The sequence below is a fragment of the Phaseolus vulgaris genome, chromosome 1, assembly GCF_051622355.1.
Source record: "Phaseolus vulgaris cultivar YP4 chromosome 1, ASM5162235v1, whole genome shotgun sequence".
In the NCBI taxonomy this organism is placed as follows: Eukaryota; Viridiplantae; Streptophyta; class Magnoliopsida; order Fabales; family Fabaceae; genus Phaseolus; species Phaseolus vulgaris.
This window is the reverse complement of record NC_143498.1, coordinates 48,062,640-48,087,568: the sequence shown is the minus strand read 5'-3', so window position 1 is coordinate 48,087,568 and position 24,929 is coordinate 48,062,640. Positions and strand designations below refer to the sequence as shown.

The 24,929-nt window shown below is 31.6% G+C and overlaps 3 protein-coding genes and 1 non-coding gene across 4 annotated transcripts; 3 read left to right on the top strand and 1 right to left on the bottom strand.

The window, feature by feature from the left end:
• The first annotated feature begins 936 nt into the window (after window positions 1–936).
• TRNAR-UCU (transfer RNA arginine (anticodon UCU)) lies at window positions 937–1,009 on the top strand. Its single transcript has one exon. It is a non-coding gene; the product is annotated as a tRNA-Arg (tRNA).
• A 210-nt stretch (window positions 1,010–1,219) lies between these two features.
• LOC137814521 (sequence-specific DNA binding transcription factor) lies at window positions 1,220–3,203 on the bottom strand. Its single transcript, XM_068617307.2, has one exon. The coding sequence runs from the start codon at window positions 2,783–2,785 to the stop codon at window positions 1,424–1,426; it is 1,362 nt and encodes a 453-aa protein (XP_068473408.2). The 5' UTR covers window positions 2,786–3,203; the 3' UTR covers window positions 1,220–1,423.
• Window positions 3,204–8,772: 5,569 nt separating this feature from the next.
• On the top strand, window positions 8,773–14,785 carry LOC137814520 (F-box protein PP2-A15). Its single transcript, XM_068617306.2, has 3 exons — window positions 8,773–9,407; window positions 9,488–9,606; window positions 13,646–14,785. The coding sequence occupies exons 1-3, from the start codon at window positions 9,102–9,104 to the stop codon at window positions 14,106–14,108; spliced, it is 888 nt and encodes a 295-aa protein (XP_068473407.1). The 5' UTR covers window positions 8,773–9,101; the 3' UTR covers window positions 14,109–14,785.
• A 7,865-nt stretch (window positions 14,786–22,650) lies between these two features.
• On the top strand, window positions 22,651–24,562 carry LOC137816210 (putative homeobox-leucine zipper protein ATHB-51). Its single transcript, XM_068619288.2, has 3 exons — window positions 22,651–22,868; window positions 23,423–23,745; window positions 24,123–24,562. The coding sequence occupies exons 1-3, from the start codon at window positions 22,736–22,738 to the stop codon at window positions 24,369–24,371; spliced, it is 705 nt and encodes a 234-aa protein (XP_068475389.1). The 5' UTR covers window positions 22,651–22,735; the 3' UTR covers window positions 24,372–24,562.
• The last annotated feature ends 367 nt before the right edge of the window (window positions 24,563–24,929 follow it).

The following is a 24,929-nucleotide window of genomic DNA, read 5'->3' as shown; positions in this document are numbered from 1 at the left end:
TCTGCCACTAACCAATGCATGTGTTACCTCTTTAAGCTCCTTGAGAATCGAACCACAACTTAAAACCTTAAACCTTAAACAACTCAAAGCTCTCTAACTCAAAACCCTAAACAACTCAAATCTCTTTATCGTACTGTTGAATCTCAATTTTTCATATTTTACCTCCGAAGTATGGTCTTGAAGTCTTTTTTTAAAAAAAATCGACAATGAAACCACAAATCCTTCTTGAGCGGAATGAAGGTTGAATACGAAGTTACCAAGATTAAGCACGTGAGATGATTCAACATCCTTTTTCATATTTTTTATCGATTGTCCCTCAGGACTATGAAGCACTAATTATAACGTATGGTTATTTAAAGGACATGATTATGATTATCGTTTAGCCTCATAGAGCACGTTTGAAAAATATAGAATTTTATAAATTTAGCCGTATTTTGGATTAAAAAGCTGTTTGTAATTCAGAGTTTGGGACAAAGCTGAAATCTACAAAAGAAAGTTCATACTCATTCTCTTATACAAAAAATTATTTATTGCATCAAACGAAATTAATAATCTTAAAATAATTTTCAATAAACTTGTCCAAACAAAAACAAATTATAATCATAATTAATTATCCAAAAAAATTAATTTCACAGTTATTCCGAAAGTACCTTTATTATGTATTTTTTTAATCTTACAAGACATTTGGTATATCTTTTGTATTAGTTTAAAATTTCATTTACATAGAGTTTATGTTGGTTTTCATCTTAATAATTGAATACATTATGCAATATTCAATTATGTACCAAATTATCACTTTTCACAAGGGAAGATATAACAAATTGTTATTTGGAGCATTGGTTTAAGATATTAGAACGTGAATCATGCAAGGTCAAAATAAGGCTATTTTTAAATATAATGCGATAAATAATAACAATTAAATATTATAATCAATAAGCGCCTGTGGCCTAATGGATAAGGCGCCTGACTTCTAATCAGGCGATTGTGGGTTCGAGTCCCACCGGGCGTGAATTTGAATATTTTTTTTGTTTTAACATTAATTTTTATTACTTGCTTTGATTAATCACCTCAATTCTTTTACTAAAACTTCATAAACAAAATTTTCACTCTGTAGATCAGACAGTCCTCAATTGCTTTCTCCTTTTCCACATTTCTATTTTTGGTCCCCAATAAACAACTCGTGTTTATTAAGTTTAATTTGCTCCCGCAAAATCAGACGTGAGTGGAAAAATTTGATGTATATTTTATTTAAAACAGAAAAACAAGAACGAACAAAAATTTTCTACAAACAAGCAACAATACGACATGTTTCGAAATTACTTGGAATGATCACCCCAGAAAATGAACAATCTCCAAGTCTACATATGCTCTTATAATAATTTAAACTACCATACATAAAATTTACACAGTAATTTCTTCAATTCTAGGTAGAAGAATGCTGCTGCTGATGCTGCTGCTGTTGATGAACAGTAACCAGTTCAAGCTCCTTCTGGCGAATTAGCAAGAGCATTCTTTCGATTTCCAGCCTCCTCCGTTCATTCTGAAGCTTATCTTTCTCCATTTCCCTCTCCTTCTTGCTGCTAAACCTCTCCCACTTCAACCGTTGCTTTTCCAATTCAAAGGCCTGCATATGATAATTCACCTGCTGCTCCTCCAACTGCACCACCCTCTTCTTCATCCAATGCTTTTTCTCCCATGCACTTTTCGCAACATCTTGCAACACACCGCTCACTTCGCCATTCAATTGCTGCATCATCACCTGACATGATACGGATGATGAGGATGACAACACACCAAACCCTCCTTTCCTCGCTCTCTTCCTCATCACATCATTCTCATCCTCCTCCATACCCCTTGATCCTCCTTCTCCCGATTCATCTTCCTCCTCATCAGAAAAATCCTCCGAATCCTCCTCCTCAATATCCTCATCCTCATCCTCTTTCAACATTCTCAGACCCCCCACCCCGTTCTCCGATGAATGCAAACACCGCTGCTGTTGATGTTGATGTTGATGTTGATGTTGTGGTTGAGCCTCACTTGATTGTTGCGCGTTGGATGTGCCACAATTGTTGTTGTGGCCACAACTGTTGTGGTAGGTACACATTTCCCTGAAGAACAAGTGCTTGGAGTTGAGCAGTTTTCGAACTTCCTCCTTCATCTTTGGGGACAGATCCATTGTGTCCAACAAGGTTTGGTTCTCCACCACCCGACAAGCTGTGCCCTTGCCCAGAATGTCGTTGACCCTCTTGTACCTCTTGTTCAAGTCATTGAATTTGTCTTCGCATTGTTGCGGAGATACATAGTAGCCCTTTTCCATCATGCCCCTTGACACTGATTTCCATTTCCCTTTCTTCTGCAGCAACCCCGTGGCTTTCTTCTTAGTGGGATCACTGCCTTCTGAACCAGCCTCATCTCCAATGTAATAAACAGCCATTATTAAAAGCCTTACCATGGTGTCAGTCCACTTCATTCTATGCCATGGAGACATTTTTCTCTTGGGGTCACCAGAGTCTTCTGCTGTGAACCCGGCCTCATCTTCATCACTGAGTGTGATTTGTAACTTGTTGGTTTTCGCGGCAGAATAGTTGTAGCCATGTTTGATTGATTGTGGTGGATGTTGTTGATGTGTGTCAGTGTCATGGTGAGAGGCATAGGAAACCATTTGGGGGTGGTGCAAAGGGTGAGGAGGGTTTTGCTGGTTTTGAAGCTTTTGAAGGTTTTCTACTCCTAGCAAACCACTACTTATGTTAGGAAATATTCCACCACCTAATGCATTGGGTTCCATCAACTCCTGAAGACCACTTCACCAATATTTCAGTCTATAAAAATCACCAATTCCACTAAATTCTTGTGGAAATTTAGAACCAAATTGGAGTTAGAACACTTCAAAATTCAAAAGGGGTGAAAAGCAATTTGACTAAAGGACTCAGGTTTTGAGAAATAGTTAGATCCACGTAGTGTAATTAACATCATAACACACGTTCACCTTACCAATAACTCGCTTGGCCTGTGGAAAATGACATGGTATGTGCTTCCACGAAGATCTCGTGCATGGAATTATTCCTCAGCCTTTGAAAGACTATGCAGAAGTCAATGGTGGAGAGGAAAAAGTAAAAGGGCTGAGCTGGTATTGTAGGAAAGATGATGATGCAGAAGCATGGTGGATTGGTGGTAGAAGGAAGAAAGAGAAGGAGGATATATAGCATATGGTAATAATATAATAGAAATAAAATACAAAGGGTGAAGCAGCTGGTTATGCTACAGCACTGACAGAAAACTGCCCATGGTTTTGTTTGTGCTTTGAAAAACATAACCCACAGGTTTTGTGCCAAATGGGTTGCTCCACGTCCTCTTAAACTCTTCTTTCAACCACACACTACACTAGATTCTCATTCTCTTTAGGAAAATATAATTTGATAATTTTTGAAGTTGTATAGAACAAGGTAAATTTATAATTAAATGATATAAAAAATATTAAAATAATAGTATTAAAAATTGTAAATAAAAAATTGGAGTTGTAAATATATAATAAACCTTTCATTTATTACTAAAGAAATTTCATTCTTCTAACCTCAAAAATTCCACATCTATAACATAATTTATAAACATTTTTTATTCTCAAATTTAGTTTATAAATACATTTTTCTTTAATTAAGTTTTCAAAACTGAATTCTGAAATAGTCTCCAAACATCACCATGAATAACATCTTGAATGATTTTTTTTAATCTAAATATTTTTCCTTTTTAACTTGTTTTCTCATCAATTTTATAATGTATTATATATTTTCTCACAAAAAAAATATAATGTATTGTATTTACAATTTAAAGCAAGAGTATTCTTCAGAAAAAAATATTTACTAATTCTTTTTTCATCTCATTTGATATGTGTTTTGAACTAATATATATATATATATATATATATATATATATATATTGTAGTTTAGGGTTATATATATATATATTTTGTAGTTTCATTTAATAATAAATTACCATAAATAATAAATTCGCATACTTTTACTAATTATTCAATTATGGTCACTTTGTTCTATAATTGTCAACTGAAAATTCCAAAAATGTAGTAATTGGAAAAGGTTTTTATTAACAAACTTGTTAACATGACTATTTCATGATGGCAATATAATTTAATTATATTTTTGTTCTTTTCAATTATAGTTATAAATGACCAAAAATATAATTAAACTATGTCAAACAAGACATCAATCCTCGTGTCATTTAAATGGTGACAAAAAATTGTTGTCAATATTTAATAAATTTTATCAAAGAATCAAAACTGAACAATCTTACCATAAGTGAAAGATTACAAAATTGTTTAATTAATATCTAAAAGGCCAAAATTATACCATTATAACAGTTAAAAAATCTAAATGTGATATTAAGTCCACAATCTTTTATGGAATTAGAAGTTAACATAGAATTTCGAATTTTCATGTCTTGGTTATACAATTTTTCAAATTAACTCAAGAGTTTACTATTTATGTATATGTTTTAATATCATTTCATAAAATATATATTAAAGTAAATGTATGTTACAACTTTACTATAGGCAAAAAGCTTAGAAAATGTATATAGATATTTTATTTCCTCAAGCAATAAAAAATGTATATCTCTCTCTTCGCTTCAGTTTTAAACTTTTTTTACTAATTCTTTTGAAGATTCGCGGTCGAATAACACCACCGTTGCGCACCACGACACGGTGCCGCTGGTTTTGTAGTTCTTTCTTAGTTTATCCAAATGCTGTCTTTTCTTCTTTATTAATTCCAATTGGTAAGTTATTTTATATTATACCAATTCACGATTTTTATTTACTAGGATTTGGGGAAAAAATCTTTGAAGTGCATGCATGCAGTCATAAAAAGTGAAAAGAAGAGAGAAATAACAATACTAGTAAATATAAGATTGATATTAGAACTACAATTATTTATGGAATACATTAAAAAAATTCATTAAATAAAAATTAATTTTAGAAAAAAATAATTAGTTATTATATTAATTAAATTGTATATTATTTTTTAAATAAAAATTTATAAATTATTATCTAATTACATAACTTTCAATATTTTAACTATTAATTACTTTAATTCTAAAATTGTAGCTAAAATTTTAGTTAATTATATATTAATTTTTTTTATTATTAATAAAAAATAGTTCAGATATCAATTATGTTTTAGTATATAAGGTAATATCCAATTTAGTTAATCTATTAATTTTTCTTCTTAATAATTAGTTTTTATTTAATAAATTTTGAGTAGTGGTAAAAGAAATATTTGTTTATTTTTATTTGAATATTGTTTTCCTTTTTAAACACAACTTGATTTGTCTTTTATATATTTAAGAGGAGAAACTTGTATTAGTATACTATCTTTGACAAAAGAAGAAAATTGGAAAAAAAAATCCCAAGTGTTTTCTTCTTCCACATCTTTCTTTTTGTGAAATTTTAATTTATTCTTTCCGAATGGTAGAGTTCGAAATATTTTTTTGATTTGAAAATATATTATGAACTTTACAATTCAAAATAAAAGATATCTTATAAACTTTACAATTTAAAATATAAATTTATATTTTAGATTGTAATAACTCAAAAATGAATATTTTGTATTTTTAATTTTATAATTTACAATGTAAAAAATTGTATTTTAGTTAATAAAATTTGAAATACAAAATTTGAATTCTAAATTAAAATATTCAGAATAAATAATTTTAATACAAGTAAATGTGACGTGAGTGTATATTCCTTTTTGAATTCATAGTGTTGGTTTCGTGAAGAAGAGAATGAGAGAATATAACTCTCAAAAGTAAATATTTCCTTCCCTTGAAATAAAAAGAATAAAAGAGAAAATCAGTTTAGAATTTGAGATTTTTTCAAATTTATCTTTTTTATTTTAGGATTTTACTTTTTTTATATTTTTCATTAATAAAAAGTAGACTTCATTATAAATATTAGTTATTAAATAAATTTAACCAACACAAATATTTTAATAAAATGAAATAATAAAAATTAATAATACAATAAAATTTTAATATAAAAATATATAGTTACTTATAATAAAAAAAATTATAATAAAAAATTATATAATTATTATTATTATAAATATAATATTATTATTTTCATTTAATACAAAAAGAACTTTTTAATTAGAATTTTAAATTTATGAATATTTAAATTATTTAATTCTTTATACAAATTTACAATTTTTATATATATTTAAAATTTTAATGTAAATTATTTTTCGTCAAGTAACTCGTATTTTTTTCGACATTAATTATTCAACTATATCAAATTATACTACTAATAATTTTAAGGTATAATTACCTTTTTTGTCCCTACATTTAAAGTCAATATTCAATTTACTACTGTGGTTTTAAAAAAAATCAATTTAGTCCCAAGGTTTTCAATAAAATATGTAATCTGATCTTTTTTGTTAAATTTTCACAAACGACATTAACAAATGATGATTTGGCACATACAATGTCATTAATATGCAACCGTGAAGGGTACACGTAGGCACCAACTTTTAGGATTTTTCTTCTTCCCTCCATCCATTCTCCATTCTCCCGCGTCATGACCTCCACTCCACCCTTCACCCTCACCGCTTTGATTTTGGACCAAAAATAGTGGTGATCTAGTAGGTTGATTAAGAGTCAAACCCCTAACTTGTTGGCTATGAGCAATGGTACTAGTTGGAGGAACATTCCTAGCATAAGAAATACCTTCAAAGAAAAAAAAATTAACTGATTCACATAATAATCACAATAACTTATAAACCTCAACCATAAATTAGGGATCAAAAGTGTTTTCCCCTTCACCTATTTTAGGGGTTTGTCTTAATGATCGATCAAAGTGTTTTCCCCTTCTTCGATTTTAGGGTTTTTTGGCCTTCACGATATTCACAGCCTTCACAGTGGATTATCCCTCGCGATGACCTTTCTCTCGGTGACCTTATAGTCGTGGGAACAATTGTGGTGGTTGGTGTACCAGTGCTTCGCCCGACGCGTCGTCGACCTGATGGCGAAATGCAGGTGAATTCACACCTAAGACCTGATGCAAAGAGAAACATGAGTAGAAGATAAATTGTTAGATAACATGGAATTATTTTAACCCAATGCTTGAGATTGGATTGAGAGGGCCTGAACAACTACTAGAGTTCTAATAATATGTCTCTGGCATTGATGATGACCTACCATACTCGTTAGCTGAATTCATATAATTCATCCGCATCTGCAAATTGTTTGGTGCGAAAAATGATTAAATGCTAGAGAAACTGGGGAAGTGAAGAGAAGGGGATTACACGTAGAGTGCAACTCTACATAAATTTGACATATTGTGTGTCACATTATCACCAATTAACGTCGTTGGTGGAAAAGTAACAGAAGGGACCAAATTGTAAACTTTTTAAAAAACTTTGGGACTAAATTGATTTTTTTTAAAAAAACCATGGTATTAAATTGAATATCGACCATAAATGTAGGAAACATAACAACATTATATCATTTACTAAATGTAGGGACCAAAAAGGTAATTATACATAATTTTAATTAATCCAAATTTAGACAAAAATACTTAATATTTGAATATTATATTTTTGAAAGATAAAGATAAATATGTAATCTTACATTTTACACCTTTACAAAAATAAAAAATATCATGACAACTATCTCATTACTCACAAATTTCAATAATTTTTTCTCACAAATTTACTATAATATAAAAAAATTTAGTATAATATAGAAAAATTCAAACACAATTAATTTTTCCTTACTTTTTCTCTCAAATGCTTACGTATTCACTTTTTCAATTTCTCATACTTTCAATTCTCAATCCAAACTTAACTTTACAATATTTGACTACGCCTCATTTGACAACCTCCCAAGGTGTTAGAGTAATCTACAAAGATGCTACTACACCATTTTTTTTCCATCTATTTATATCGTGAAAACTGAGTTTGATAAATAATTAAAAAAAAATCAAATGTTGTAGTTCTTTTATGGTTATTTGTGGCACTGATTTTTCATGTGATTTTTATAATATTTATAAATTTTTCTAAACATTAAACTCATTTTATTTTGGTAAATTTATGAAGGAAAATTTAAGATATAGTGTAGCTATGACAAATAATTTTGTTTTTATAGGTATTATCCAAATAAATTATAGTTTTAACATAGAAAACTCCTATATTTATTGAGTTCAAGTATTGATAAATATCTAATTCTTTAAACTGGATCTGGTAACAAAAAAAATAAAATAATAATATATGTAATCCTTATTATGATTTTCATACCATTTCATCATTTTCATACTTACCCATTTTAAATTACTAAATTCATTTTGAAATACTATTTTTTCTTTTACTATATAATTTTTTATTTTATCTCTCAATCATATTAGTTACTAAATATTTAAAAGTTCATACCAACTTTAGTTTCACCAATTAAACAATATATTTATTGATGAAAATAAAATTAAAGATATTTCTACCACTATCTCGTAAAAACAGTGAAATAATAGAAAACTTTAAATTTAAATGTTTCGAAAGAACAAATCAAGTTTAAAGTGTTTAACTTATGCAAGGGGCTAAACAATTAATTCCTTTATTTTTTTTATTACATTTTTTTATTCTCTCTTACATTTGCTTTGTCCGTTTATATGATTATAATAGATCCTTTTATCACTGGATCTGATTAACAAGACTAACTATCACATAATTTTTCTATCTATGAATGAAATGTTTGTTTTATGTGTATGCAAAATAAGGATAATTTGGTATGGAAAATAAAGAAGGGGGGTATTGAAGAAAAATGGAGAATTAAGGAAGGAACAGGAAAAAGAAATAGTTAAAAGGAGTGAAGGTGATTGGTGGAGGAGAAGTAAACATTCTACTCTATCGAATCTCCTCAGGACCCAAACAAAAATAGAAATCCCATCGTTCCTATTTCCAAGGCAATTCTAGAACTCACCTCTCACTTCAATTCAATTCAATTCTATAATTACGCACTCACTCTTCGATTTCCTCTTCCCTCCTTCCTTCGTTTCGTTCCTCTGCCGAGGTTTCAATGAAAGGAAAGAACGGCTGAATCGGGAGGGAATGGGGGCCTCGCTGTCGAACCTAGGAACCAACGGTTCGGCCGCCGCTCTGGGCCTCGGCGACATCCCGGAGAGTTGCGTCGCCCGCGTTTTCCTCCACCTTACTCCGCCGGAGATATGCAACCTCGCGCGCCTCAATCGCTCTTTTCGCGGCGCTGCCTCCGCCGACACCGTCTGGCAAACGAAGCTTCCTAGCAACTACCAAGATCTGCTCGATTTGATGCCTCCCGAGAGGTACCGGAATCTCTCCAAGAAGGACATATTCGCGCTGCTCTCTCGGCCAGTGCCGTTCGACGACGGCAACAAGGTGCTGCGCGGTTTTCTTTTGTGTCTCTGAGTTGCGTGATTGATTTTTTGGAGATTAGTTGACGGGTTATGGTTTTGCAGGAAGTGTGGCTGGACAGGGTCACGGGAAGGGTTTGCATGTCAATTTCGGCGAAGGCGATGTCTATTACTGGAATTGATGACCGCAGATACTGGACTTGGGTTCCTACTGAGGAATCTAGGTTAGGTTCTCCGAACCTGCATTTTTTTCTTAAGTTATGTTTTTGTTGAGTTGTGGTGATTTACGGTTAGGTTTGTTGTGTGTGACCTTGTTTTATGACTGTGTTTATTTTTGTTCTTAAAATGATGTGAGGACTTTGGGCAACTTTAGAGAAATCATGCTTCTGCTGATATTTGAGGTTGGAGTTTTAAAACCCATGCTATGCATGCTTCTACTGAGCACGCAGCAAGATGGAGTGCTTAATGTTGTTTGTATACTTCTGTGAGGCCTTAATGGGACATGTACCAGAAGAGAACATGTTTTAGTTTGTGCATGGTTGCTGGACTGGGTTCTGACAAAAACAAGAGGATTGAAAAGTGATAGAAACTGGATCAGACTGTAGAAGGACATGTTCTTTATTGATGGAAAACAATGTTACACTCTAGGTATTCGAGAAACCTGGTTCTCTCCCGACTTCCCCCAACCCAAAGAGATCTCTTCTCCATCTCAATTCCTCTTACTTATAGGCAACTTCTAACTGACTTAATTAACTAACTAACCTGTTAGTGACAAACAGGTCACGGAGGATGACCACTCTGGTACCATGTTGAGAAGAGAGAAACTGAGAAAGAATATAATGAATTCCGTGTGTTGTATACACACATGAACATTCCTATTTATAAAGAAGTGATACAGTAATAAAGAACAAAATCAGTGTCTAATAATGAGCAATATTTGGTAAGATATTTCCCTATCAATTCATATCGTATCTCCCTATTAATACAATCAAATCATATCTCTAACACCCTCTCTCAAGCTAGAGCATATATATCATACATACAATACAAGACAAGCTTGCTACAAATGTCATCAACAAATTCCTCCTTGAGAGGCTTAGTAAACATGTCAGTTAGTGGGTTGCCAAAGCTAACAAAATAAATAATAACAAAGCCAGTAGATATTTCTCTGCCAAGACTATATCTCTATCAAAGTGACAATCAATCTTAAGCGTGCTTTGTCCTTTCAAATCATATCTTTGACACTCCCTCAAGCTGGAACATATTATCATACGAGTTAAGCTTGTTAAAAATGGTTAGGGGGCACGATGGGTGCCGGAGAGTAAAAATGCAGAGGACACAACGACTGTTGGAGAGAAAAAGAAAATGCTCAGAAGACATGGTGGTTGCTGGAGTTGATCATTGCATGACAAGGTAATGCCAATGGTGGCGGTGCAGCCTGGAAAAAACTTTGTGGGAAGGTTACCAGTGGTGAACAATGATATACGGCAAAAATAAAGAAACTGGAAAGCGTATCACAGTTTCTAATTTTTGTTTACAGTAGTGGGCCACATAGGAAGCATGAATTTGAGTTTCCTTCTCGTTAGACTTTGATACCATGTTGGATGGATTAGTAATAAAATAGGTCACGAAGGATGGTACCACTCTGGTACCATATTTAGAAGAGAGAAACTGAGAAGGAATATTCTGTATGTTGTGTACCACATGAGTATTCTTATTTATAATGAAGAAGAGATAGAGTAGCAGGGAACCAAATCAATATCTAATAATGGGTTTGGTAAGATATTTCCCTTCAAATCATATCTCATTTCCTTATTTAATGTAATCAAATCATATCTCTAACCCCTTTAATAACCAATTTCTACCAAACTACCAACATAATGTAGTGGTGGGGAGTTTTGCCAAGTGGATAGGTTGAGGGAATCAAAGGTGCCGAGTGCTGCACATCTCTGCAGAATGCTTTTTGATTCATTGTTTTTGCTTCCAGTAATGCAAATTCATTGCTGTGATAGAAAAGTATTGTGTTTGCTTTGTTGTTGTAATATTTTTACATGCCACTATGAACCATGAAATGTATGTTACAGGTGGCCTTATTGAGAATGCTGAACTCAAGTTGTAAGTCAAAATGTGTTTTGTTATCAAAATCTTAGAAAGCAATGATAAGATTATTATTTTGCTTTTCCAACATTATTCGGTGAATGGGGTAATTTGGTGATAGAGGGTGTTAGACATGTTTACCTTTTTATGCGACCCTTAGATCAACTATGTATGCTTATGCAATTTCTTATATAGTCTAGAGCCTCAAAATCTATTTATTGTACTCACAGTTCTATATTATATATTGACAGAACCGTGTCTTAGATGAATTTCACAAGCCTGCTCATATGTTGAAGTGATACTGATAGAGGATAGAATATAAGAGGCTATAATATTATTAATTCCAGAATATCAGTGAGCTCAGTGACTCTACAAGCAAGGAAGAACACCCGAAGTCCAAGACTCCCAGAGAGAAGAATACTCTTCTAACATATTTCTGAACAATAATCCAGCCTGCCTCTTCCCCACTCTCCTCTCCCAAAATACTGACTGCTCACTGCACGTCCCTCATGCCACCTCATCCATTCAGTAACTGACTCTCATTCCCTCCACTACTGGGCCTTATTCTCTGTATCATTCTCTCCACTACCGGGTCCCACTCTTTTTCCATTCTCTCCACTATTGGGCCTCACTCTCTTTCTCCCAGTGTGGATCTGCCATATTCTGGGCCTTTCAGTATATTAGGCCCATAAGCATCTTGCTTGCTGATGCTTAGGAGTTCTATCTTATACATCTTACTTATTCTCCTGGAGCTTTCTTGGATGAAGTCTTGAAAACCGTTTGTCTGTATGTTGTACTCAATGAGATTGATATTTTAATTTCCAAACTACCCATTTGTTATCAACCATGAATTTTCAATCTAGGATCCAACTATCCAAATTTTGTTAGTCTGACATTAAGTTTTAATTTATGTACATGATCAATCTGTTACGGTTTCATTGTAGTCTGTTGTTCTTTCTGATATGCTTTAATTGCTTCATGACTCACGCTTGTCCTTTTGAGAGAGTGTAAACATTTTGTTTTCCATTGTCTTCATCCTGCATGATAATTTTTCTAGTTTGTGAATGATGATTCTGCACTTGAGAAATAGGAGAATATTCTGTGTTGTCATGTGCATTAGATTCAAAGATAAGCTTATTTATATTGTATTGATTTTGGTTTAACATTTCATATGTTATGTGGTCTTTCTGTCCAGTACATCTTCTAGAAGTTGCAAACCTTATTAGTAACGCGAGTGTTTAATCATTGGGTGCTGCTTGTTCAATTTTGAATTTAAATATGTACAAAATTTCAAGTATTTTATTAAACTACTAATTAGATCAAATGATCAATCTGAGACTAGCTCCCTCTCTCAAAAAAAAGGAGGGGGGGTGGGGATACCTGCCCACACACATCAAATAACCCCGTGAACTTAATGAGTTAATTGTTTTGTACTTTTGTATGGCCCAAATATTAACTATGGTACAGAGTATGGACTACTTGGTAGCCCTACTATCATATTGTCCTGTCCAGGCAAAGGCATCCTCAACTAAATTTCCTCCTCTGAAGAACAAAATATCTTGGTTCAATATATATACCAACAGTTAATTTCAACACCGTTATCAATTTTACATGGTAGATATTGAAATGAAGTATTAAATGATCTAACTATTTTTTTATGATTTTACCCAAAAAACACATAAGGTGCCAAGTTAATATAGTATATTAAAAAACTGCCTGTCAATTATGCCAAGAGTCATAGACAGGGGGAAAACTGTTCTTTAAATGCCTGCTTATTTTTTTTAAGGAGAGGAGTGTGATTCAATTTTAATTATTTAGGAATCATTTTTTAACTTTCAATTATGGTTGCAATTTGGTTTAGCTTAGCTTGGTTGATCTTATTTTGTAGCCTTGACTAATCCATGCAAAAGACAACCTAATTCAATCAAACTGACCCGACTTAGGAATAAAACATGAAGAGGTGGTTTTGGTTGGTCTGCAGTGCCTGGTATTAGACATGAATAGTTGGACGTGTAATTGTCAATGTACTTCCGGTTTAATTATGTCAACTTTGCTGCTTATTTGTGCTTTCTGCAAATTGTTGCACTCTTGATCCTGATGCCGGTTTAATCAGTCAGCTCCTTTTTCTGAGGATTGCATTACACTTTTGTTTTTTGTTTATTTCAGGTTCAAAAATGTAGCATATTTGCAGCAAATATGGTGGTTTGAAGTGGATGGGGAGATCAGCTTCCCATTTCCTGCTGATATTTATACTCTCTCCTTTAGGCTTCACCTTGGACGATTTTCAAAGAGGCTTGGGCGACGGGTGCGCAATTATGAACATACCCATGGTTGGGATTTAAAACCAGTGAAATTTGAGTTGTCAACAATGGACGGTCAGCAAGCATCATTCGAGTGCTGCCTGGATGAAGCTGAACCTGATGATGCACACGGCAATCAAAAGTGCGGACATTGGGTAGATTACAAGGTGGGTGAGTTTACTGTCAGGGGATCAGAACCTACAACCAAAGTAAGATTCTCCATGAAACAGATTGACTGTACACACTCTAAAGGTGGGCTTTGTGTAGATTCTGTATTTATTATACCTAGTGATTTGAGAGAGCGCACCAGAAGCGGCATTCTGAAATAACCACACAGAATAGGAATTTATTTTTAAATTTTTTTGATAGTTGGTATGCATGGTATGAAGGGGTAAAATATACGTTCGGTCTCTAAAATTTTTGAAGTTTAATTTTAGTTCTTAATTCTTTTGTGAGTTTTTAGTTTCTCTGGTTTTAAAATGCACATTTTTGCCTCTCCAAATTATTTAAAGAACACTTTATTGATGACAAAAAGTTGGTTTGGATAGCATTTGGAGGAAAGAAAGGTGTATTTCAAAATTAGAGAGAAAAAAAACCGACAAAAAATTTAGACAAACTAAAACTGAATTTTAGAAATTTTAGCGGGATAAAAACATATTTTACCCATTCTTGAGTTTTTATGTAATCACCGTTTCTGTGTCCGTCCATTCTCTGTTTTCTACCTTTGTCAGATGAGATGAATACAGAAACAGGAAAACAAACTTCGCTAACACTTGCCTTGGCTGGTCTGTTCCGTCTGGAACTTAATTGTGATGCTGTAGTAGATTTTCCTCTCCTCGTATTATTGTGCCTTCCATCAGGTATTAACACAAATTTTAATACACTTGGAAAATGTAGGTGCACCTTATTGAGTGCTATGTTAAGAACCAGAGCTGATGTTTGACTATTTAAATTGCCACTTACCTTTATAACAATTCCCAACTAAATACAATACTCATTCTCTTGAGTTGCATAGTGCTGATTTCTTTTACGTCACTACAAATATATAAATTCTGATAGAATGCTAAAAGAAAATGTCTTAGTCTCATGTATTTCTAAATAGATCTTTCTATGCAATGGTTTTCCTATGTGTGTTAAATTATTTTGGTAAACATATATTTTCGGTCCTTCATATTTTCACTAATTTTGTTTTGGTCCCTTGTCTTTTTAAAATATTCATACTAGTGTCCTTTTGAAATCGATTTCAATTTATTGGCACGATTTTGATTATTTTTTTACTGATTTAAGACGACAAACTTGTTAAATTAGAACTACTTATATATATAAAAAAGTTAAAGCATATAATAAATGTTTGGACATGTGAATATATAGGTTGAAAAATGTGTTTTACGAAATTTGACGAGTTATTCGATAGTTGACCGATCAAAAAGTTGGCTTTCACCAATAACGTTGAATTTTTATTTTGATAGACGTGAGTTGAAATGATTGCAATCTGATCAGCTCCAAAACTATTTGGATGAAAATATTATTAATGTTTTGATTAAATTATTAAATATTGTTTAATATGAAATAATTTTTATTCATAGAAATTGAAATACTCTATTTAAATAAAAAATAAAATGGAATAAATTTAGATTGTTTTGTTTAAATACAATATTTAAAATAAAAGTTATTCAATATTAATGTATTTAAAACTCTTGAAATTTGTGAAATTTTATGTCCATTTAAGAGTAAAATAGGTAGATATTATACCATGAAGTTCAAACCGTCTAACCTAATCCCACCCTTTTCCTTTTTAATTTTTAGATTGAAGTGAATGTTTTAAACAAGCTTCACCTTAAATAAACTTCATGCAGTCGCTAAATTTAATGATTGACCAAACATAATAGGCTTTATAAAAGGCCTAGAACTTTTTCAAAAATTTGATTTGACTTAAAAGTTTACACTTTGTTCTGAATTAGTAAATTTAATTATACCTTTAATATTATATATATATATATATATATATATACTGACTTGACTTGTGACCGAGTTCTATAAAAAAAATTGTTTGTTTTTCATATGATATCTTTAAAAAAACATAATTTTAAAAAACGATTTTTTAAAGTATGATATTTACAAAATATATTATTTTAATTTAATATTGATTTTAAATTTCCAAAAAGCATTAATTATTCTTTTATCATTTCTATTCTTATTTTTCCTTTAATCTCTAATTCATTTACATACATGTGTTAATTATTATGTAAAAATGAAAAAAGTAAAATAAAAATCTTATCAATATTTTAATAGATTAAAAAAAATTATATTGATTATTTTTTTTGAATTTTTTTAACAACCTTTAGAGAAGAGAACGGGTTTTGTTTTGCCGATAAAAAAAGAAAAAAAAAAAGAGAACGGAGGAAGTATATATTATAGGAGATTAAAAAATGAGATTACTTCAAAGATCCGTTCTTCCAATAAAACTCATGTTAGTTTTAAATATTAAATTTAATGTTATAAAAATATCAGCTATAATAAATAATACTTACTTATAATATTTTTTAGGCCTTTTTTGTTTCTGAGAGCATAATATTATGTTTGAGTCTATGTTTATTAAACAGTGTAATGTTTAACTTTTTTTGTCAATAAATTTGTTTATAAATACCTTTTAAGGTAGAAAAAACTAACAACTAAAATTAATTTATGTTTCATTTTAATTATAGAAGTTATTTTATAATTTCTTTAATTTTTTTAATTTATATAAATAAGTTAATTTTAGTTTATAAAATCATTTTACTTACTTACTTAATTAATTTTTAAAGTATTTATAAAAACAAATTATTGATTACCGTGTAGTATGATATTTGAATTAGATATATAGCAAGCAGAAGTGTTGAAGTAAGAAAAAGGTTTGCATGGACAGAGAGAAATTGAAGCTGTGTTTGGGTCATGCCAGAAAAACAAACAGATCTACATCGTGGGACGGTGGAGAAGAATTTTTTATACCATAATTAGGGTTCTCTTTTCTCATCTCATACTCTGTAACTTCAACTTTCTTTGAGCAATGTCGGTTGTCGTGTTTTTAGGTTCTTCTGCTATAGATTTTTGTCACTGTTTTATAACATTAGATTTAAATTATTAGAACTTCGTATAGAATCATCTATGTGTATACTATATATCAGAGGAACCTATTCTGTGGCTATAGGATCTCTACGCGTTGTGGTATGAGGCGAAGTTAACAAATAAATGGTCCATGCCCTTATGTTCGGCGCCGTTTACGTAGAGTGACACACCTTTTGCTTCTGTTTCAGTCTTTCAGAACTATTTCTTAGGCAGGTAGTGAGTTCTTTATATCACTGATGTGGTAGCTAGGGTTATATAGTGACGTATAGTTTTAGAAATTTCTCTCCCTCACCGAAACATTTCACTGATGAACAAAGTTGACATGCATTTACAGTATCATCCAACGCCTGTTGAGGACCACGCACACATTCTAATTAATATTTTGAAATCTGTTCTGCATAAGTAGCTAGCTTCAAATGTGTGTAGTTCATCGACTTCTTCATCAGGCATACACAGGACCACCCTCAACATCTCCACCAAGCTCTCTCTTCTCTAGTCTCTACCTATACATCTTCTAGCTATACCTAGGTTTTTATGGTTTGCAGTTTCTTTACCTTCAGCTTTAATTGTTTAAACCTATCTTCCCTCTGCTAAAAATTATTATTTACTGGTTAAGGAACTATAGTAACTTTTCAAACAAATCTACACCAAATAATGCAGGTTATATACTTTCGTTAGTTATATATATTGTGTATTTATTATTAATGCTATACTAAATCTTAGAATATTTTTATTCAATTTTAAAATGAAATAAAATCAATGGCTTTTAAATAGAAATAAAATGTTTAAAATAGTACGAAGTATTGCAACATAAAAATATTTAAAAATAATAAATCAAGTCGACAATATATCAAAATTATAATGTCAAAATAGTAAAATAAATATTATAAATAAAAAATCAAACAAATCATTCTGGGTTGTCTCCGCATTCTTATTATATTAAAATAATACAATTTTAAGGAAATATAAAAAAAGATAACTCATTTTGTATGATAGAGTTAGAGAGATATAAATGATTTTTATTTTTAGTTAAGGATGTGGTTAATTTTGAATAGAATGATGTATTTTATTAAATAATAAAATTGTTTAATTTAATAGAGGATAATATTATGGAAAATAATTATAAAAAATATATCTCTTTATATATGGTATGGATATAATAGTTAAATAAATTATATAATATAAAAGTATTGCAATAATAATAAATATTTTTTTTTATCATTGTCATTATTTTTCTATAAAATATTAAAAATAAAAATATTTGGTCAAATAGGGTCGTACAAGTTTTTCATAAAAAAGAAGAAGCTAGAAATCGGCTAAGATGAGGTGTCAAACAAAGCTTACAAATATAATTTTATTAGAAATAACCATTACATTTAAAATATAAAGAGCATTTTATTATAACAATCTTTATATAGTTAGGAAAATGGTTTCTCTAATATCTTTTCACATGGAAATGGTAGGAATATAAAAATCACCAAGGATTTTAATAAGCTCAAGAAGTTTGGTGATTGGGTTAAGTTGAAATCACCAATTCTTTCGCCACTTGCATTCCTCCTTCCTGTGTAGATGTCATTCATGCAACAAAATCTTTTTTCTCTAATTTACTAGCTCATAACACCATACAAGTCCAACAATCTAATAAAAAAAAATATAAAGAAGTGAAAATATTACAAAGTATTAACAACTAAATTTTAAATATATCTCAATCTTTATAAGATGAGATTTACACTTTTACTCTATAAATTTTCTCATGCTGAAACTCTTTAATTCGTATATGCGTCTATATATTATAAATGATCCAATAACATGATTTGATAACTATCTAATAACCAGTAGTCTAAATAACTGATTTATATTGTGAAATTTACATTTACTTGTATATATAAAATATATAAAGTGTCCTATCTTTAGTCAATATGAAATCTTAAATAATTATTTTATAAATTAAGTTAAACTTAAATTTTACTTTTAATAAAAAATAAAATAATAATAATAAAATAAATAAAATGAAATATGAAGAGTTAATATGCAAAATAAAAATGGTGAAGAAGATTTTGCAGCGGTTGATGGAGCAATAAATAGCATTGGAAGCTTGGGGATTGCGATTACGCCAGTGTATAATTATTTTATGCCGTATCGTATTGGTACGTCAGAACTGATCGGTATTGAAAAGTATGTAGTGTTGTTGTCATGGTGCATGAATCAATAAATTAACTCAGTTCAAGACAAGTTGGAATATTAATCTATTCTACAATGACCTTTGTCACACGCTGTGCTTTCCATCACTATTGTCACTTTCACCATATTTTGGGCCCAAAGGAAAGGACTTCCCTTGTCGTTTGGAACCCTTAATCACTTTTGTGTCTACCAAGTACTCCAAAAGTCCAAACACGCACAGTCCTGTAACTCAAACACATAAACTGCATAAAAAAATTTAGAAAGGAAGATACCGACAGAAGAAGGAGTGAAGTTGTGCTGTCTTCAACAGTGCATGAAACACAATTAAGGTGAAAGGGAAATGGTGTTGAATGAACATAAGATGAGCCCAAGTTGGTTTATTTACCGTCCTTCACTTGCCTTTTAATGGTGCAGCAGGGTTATTGCAGCTTCTCTGTCTTCCTCGGTGTTGCAATTTTGGAACTCATTTCACTTGTTTCCCTCTGTTAAATCTCTTTCTGCATTATTCACTGCATCAATTCACCCACTCATATCATATTCATGCCATATTTTGTTTACTTTAATTATAATTAAACTTATCATCACTCCTTAATATATTCAATTAATCACCTTATAATGAATTCGTTATAAAACTATACTTTAAATATTACCAACTTTATTAGTAGGTTGGCTTATTTATGCAGTACTGAGTGAGATCTCTGTATACAACTGACCAACCTGTTATTATAAAATATTATATTAATAATAAGAATATTATTAAAGTTATTTTAACAAAGAGACTGAATAATTTATACTAGTATTCAAATCATAATGAAAAGTAGAAAAAACCATTTACTATGACAGTGTTTTACATATAGTTTAACATGTATTAAATAATGTTTAAGTCTAGGTGTCTTATATATAAAGAACTTTATTACATAAGTATCTTGTGAATAATATTTGTATAGAACCTTCTAATGAATAAAAGTATTTTTAAAAAAATTTATTCTTGTATATTTTTCTTGATATTGTTGACTTGAGTCTAATGATTAGGGTTGTATGTGTATAGCTTGGATTTCAAGGGAGAATTTGCAATACATGAATGACTCACACTTATAGAGGAGATTGAGAAGTATTTAACTATATGTTTTAAAGTTTTAAGTTGAAGATGAGATTAGGTAGGAACAAACAACCCAATATATTAAACCCAATATATTAAGAGAATTCGTTGAGACATAAGAATTTTCATCTTAATGTACAATCAAACTAAAGAATAAACTAATTATATAAATTGTAAGAGGCACAGTCCTATTATTTTTTACATACAGATTGAAATATCCTCATAGCTCCACTTTAATTTTAATTTATTTTTTTTATTTATAACAAAATCTTTTTTTTATCAGTAATAAAGATTGAATAACAAGAACCACAGGAACCATTAAGGGTGGTTCAATGAAACAATTTTTCTGGTCTCCCAAACCAACAAATAAAGAGAAAAACAAATTTACCACTAAAAACCCGTACAACCCGTATAATTTCAAAAACTAACCCATACAAAATCAGAACTAACCCGTACAAAATCAAATATAACCCGTACAAACCCAAACAGACTCAAAATCAAACCCAATACAATCTCTTTGCACCCACAACAAGGGGCAAAAAGAACAACAGAAACTTATAACAACAAACAACCAACCGAAGGAGTAACTCTTATATAAACTCACTTTATTGAAAATATACAAGCTCTAGGATCAATGCACCAGTCAGAGTAAGTAAAACTAGCAGAAACAGTTTTAGAAGTTACCCAGGACTTGTGCCAAAGTGAACACTTCCAAAGGATCGATCACCCCTCTTTGGAATAAATGTTTATTCCTATGCTTCCATAATTCACTAACTACAGCAATCCAAACACAATTCCAGACTACATTAACCTGGACAGGAGCATTTAGCAAATTAAAATGCAAGAAGTGAGTTGTTGGGACAACATGGTCAACCGACGCAATCCCTAACCATGTATAGCACTGATTCCAGACTAACCAGGCAATTCTGCAATAAAAAAACATGTGTTTTGTCGACTCTACCGCCATCCTGCAAAAACTACATAAATTGGTATCCACCAAAATCCCACGCCTTTCCAAGTTAGCTTTTGTGGCAATCGAATTAATCAACACCCTCCAAGCGATAATCTGTGCTGAGGGTAAAGCAGTAGTCTTCCAGAAGAAGACAAACACACTTTTTCCCTCCACAGGGCCTCTTAAAAGAGCATAGGCAGATTTTACCGAGAAACCATTATCCTTGCCAGCCTTCCAAACCCGCCTATCTACAGAATTAATGATAGGGGTCTTTCCATGCACTTCTTGTAACAGCTGGACTTACACAAAGAGAACAATCTGGGAATTTATTTTTCAGATCTTCATTGCCCACCCAAACATCTTTCCAAAACAGAAAATCCTTCCCGTCTCCCACTCTCCACTCGCAACAATTCTGAAAAGATTTACCCCAATCCTCCATCCCCAAACCCCCTTCAGGTCTCTCCACCAACTGGAATCCTTAGCATTACTCCTTTGTTCTTGCAAATTTCAAATTTCTCCAGCCTCCGTATTTACATTCAAGAATTTCTTTCCATAGACCATCCTTCTCAGTCTCCAGACGCCAAATCCACTTTCCCAACAGTACCGCATTTTTACCATAAAAACATTAGACTAAGCATCCTTCCCAGTCTCCCGACGCCAAATCCACTTTCCCAACAATGCCGCATTTTTACCATAAAATTATAAAAAATCTTAACACATTTTTACCATAAAAACATAAAAACACGATAAAAAAGACTATTAAATAAAAACTAATTTTAAGGAATAAAAATAATTAATTATTATATTGATTAAATTAGATATTATTTTAAAAATAAAAGATTATTAATATTTAAAATAATTTTTATTATTAATATTTAAATAATTTCTATTATTAATAGAATTTATAAACTAGTATATAATTTGATATTTAATTAGTTACTATTAGAAATTAGTTTATAAATTTTATTAATAGAATAACTATTTTAAATATTATATATATATTTTAAATAGTATATAATTTTTTAATAAATAAATTTTAATGATTTTTTATAGTAAAATTACAAGAATTAAGGTAAAAGAAGTGGTATATAGGAGAGGGACATTTGTTTAAAACGGCAAAGCATGAAGGGTTCTGAGTGGCGAACTCAACACATGTTTCCCCTTTTCACATCTTGACCTGACAAGCATGTTCCCTTTCCACAGTTTCTACCTTAACGATGGACATTGTTGCTCCCAAAAGGAAGGAAGAAGAACCTCACACTTACAATTTCCATATCTCACTCTAACCTTCCTTCTCTGCGCTATAGCCCCAGATAGCTACAACTCTATATTATCTTTCCAACTTTCTTTAATTTAACTTTGATTTATAACTACTAGCTAATGAAATAAATGCTCTGAATGTTATTTCATAAAGAAATTTATTAGATAGAAGCATTCAAAAATTCCAGATCTCTAATTAGCTACACCCAAAAAGAGAAAGGAATATATAATATATACACAGGCTTTTACCTCTCATAATAACAAGTCAGAACGATCGTGCAACACCTCACTGCCTATGTGGTCCAACTCCATTCTCATCCACTCAACCCATCAAGCCATATAAGAGATCAAATTTGCAGATGGATTTCAATGGAAGAGATTATCAAACAAAGGTGGAGAAAGGTATGGATTGGCATTGCACCACAAAACCATTTGTTCCTCAGCCAGAGACCTTAAGCTTCTTCTACAACTATAACAACAACCCATATCCAGGTAAAACAACATCCTTCAAAGGATTTATCTTTATTCTCCAAAATCTCAACTTGCATTTCTTTTTTACTGCCCTTGGTTTTCGATTTTCAAATGCAGTTACCTTATATACGTGTGTGAATCAATGTATAGCTTCCAAGAGTCAGCCTATATTTTGCAACCACTATATTTGAATATTTCTGAGTTTCGCACATGAATTGTAACTTGAATCCCAAGTAATTGTCGCATTTTCTTGCTTTTTCTGAATACACTCAGCAAAGGAACCGTTACAAGGCATTGAAAGCTGCACTAGTTAAGTTGTTGTATATTCAGCTAGGAAAATCTCTAAAAATCAATCTGACAGCCTAAATGTTCTTGTTATTTTTGAAGGAGTATATTCAAAGATAGAATATTTATGTTATACTGATCGTAAAATAGGTATTAAACCCTAGCTAAAATGCTTCCATTCATGTAGTAGAGACTGAACTTTCTAATACTAAGAACTGTAAATAGTTATCACCAGATCTTCAAACACCTTGCTGCTTTTCCAACCTAACCCTTGTGTTACATATGTTCAGGAGTGGAAGTGAAACAAGCGACATTGTTGGAGACAGGAGAAAGGTCGAATCCGGCAATGGACAACGGAAGCAAAGAGAAGAAGAAGCGGTTAACAAGCAAGCAGATAGAGTTATTGGAGAGGAGCTTCCAGGAGGAAATAAAGTTAGACCCTGAAAGGAAGATGAAGCTTTCGAGGGAACTATGCCTCCAGCCACGCCAAATCGCTGTTTGGTTCCAAAATAGACGTACAAGGTGGAAAACCAAACAGCTTGAGCACTTGTACGATGTTCTCAAACACCAATATGATGTCATCTCCAACGAAAAGCAGAAGCTTCAAGAAGAGGTACCTTCGCACTTCATTTCACACACGCATTCCAAATGTTTAGTTGCTTGCTTTCACACATATCCTTGTGTCTCTCCATCTACCACTAAACCATATATTATACACATCTTTTCTTTTCAAGGTTAAGTATAGTGGTCATCTATCTCCTGTCTTTCTCCTGCCAAAAATATAATGATATGATTTTCATCTCTAAGATTAGGGTTGGGTAATGAAAGACACCAGGGTGAAAGAAATATGAAACTGTATATAGTTTTTCATATCAAAATTAGTTATATATCGATTGCATCAGTATATTTGAAGTTATGCAATGTTTTTTAGGCAAAAGAAGTGTGTCTTGTTTATTTTGTTGTGTGTGTGTTTATATGTGTTGTGAGCAGGTTATGAAGTTGAAGGCAATGCTAGGCAAAGAGCAAGGTTTTGGGATGCAAAGATTGGGCGGTTATCCAGAAATATCTGGAGAAGAAACGGTAGAAAGCACGTCAGAGGGTCTAAGGGGTTCTAATAACAAGGCATGGGGAAAGAGTAACATTGAGCAGGTTGCAGATGAGGGCCTTTGTTCTTTGAGTGTGGAGGATTATAACACTGTTTCACTGCCTCTCTGCCACTGGCCTATTGTGCCTTATTAGCTATTATACCTAATTCATGTTCCACAAGTTTGAACTATATCACTGAGCTTAATTAATTAATATCAGTTTGTTAGCTAGACGATGATAACCTTTTCTTAATGACATTAGGATCTGTGCAGACATGTTTTATGACTCTGAAACAGCTAATCCGGGCAAGCGTACTTTAATATAACTCCTAGTTTCAATTAATTAATTCACTTGCATAAAGTCTTATTATCACCTACTATGCCTACTTACTTCTATGGCTACCACTTTATCATTATGTAACATAAAATAGATAGCATTGCTTTGAATATAAGTGATTAACTATTGTTTAATCGTAAATATTAATGTATATTGAGAACTCTACACTAAACACTAAAAGATGGAACAATTTTAAAATTTTATTGTGTCACATCATTATAAACTGATTTTTTTTTTCTGTTTTTCTTTTATTATTAGCAATTATTAGCAATGAATAAATAAATTAAGAGGAGTGTGCTAAGTGTCCTGGTCTCCCAACACTTACACAACCAAAAGCCTAAGTCATACCTTCAATGAGAACGACCAAAATTGTCT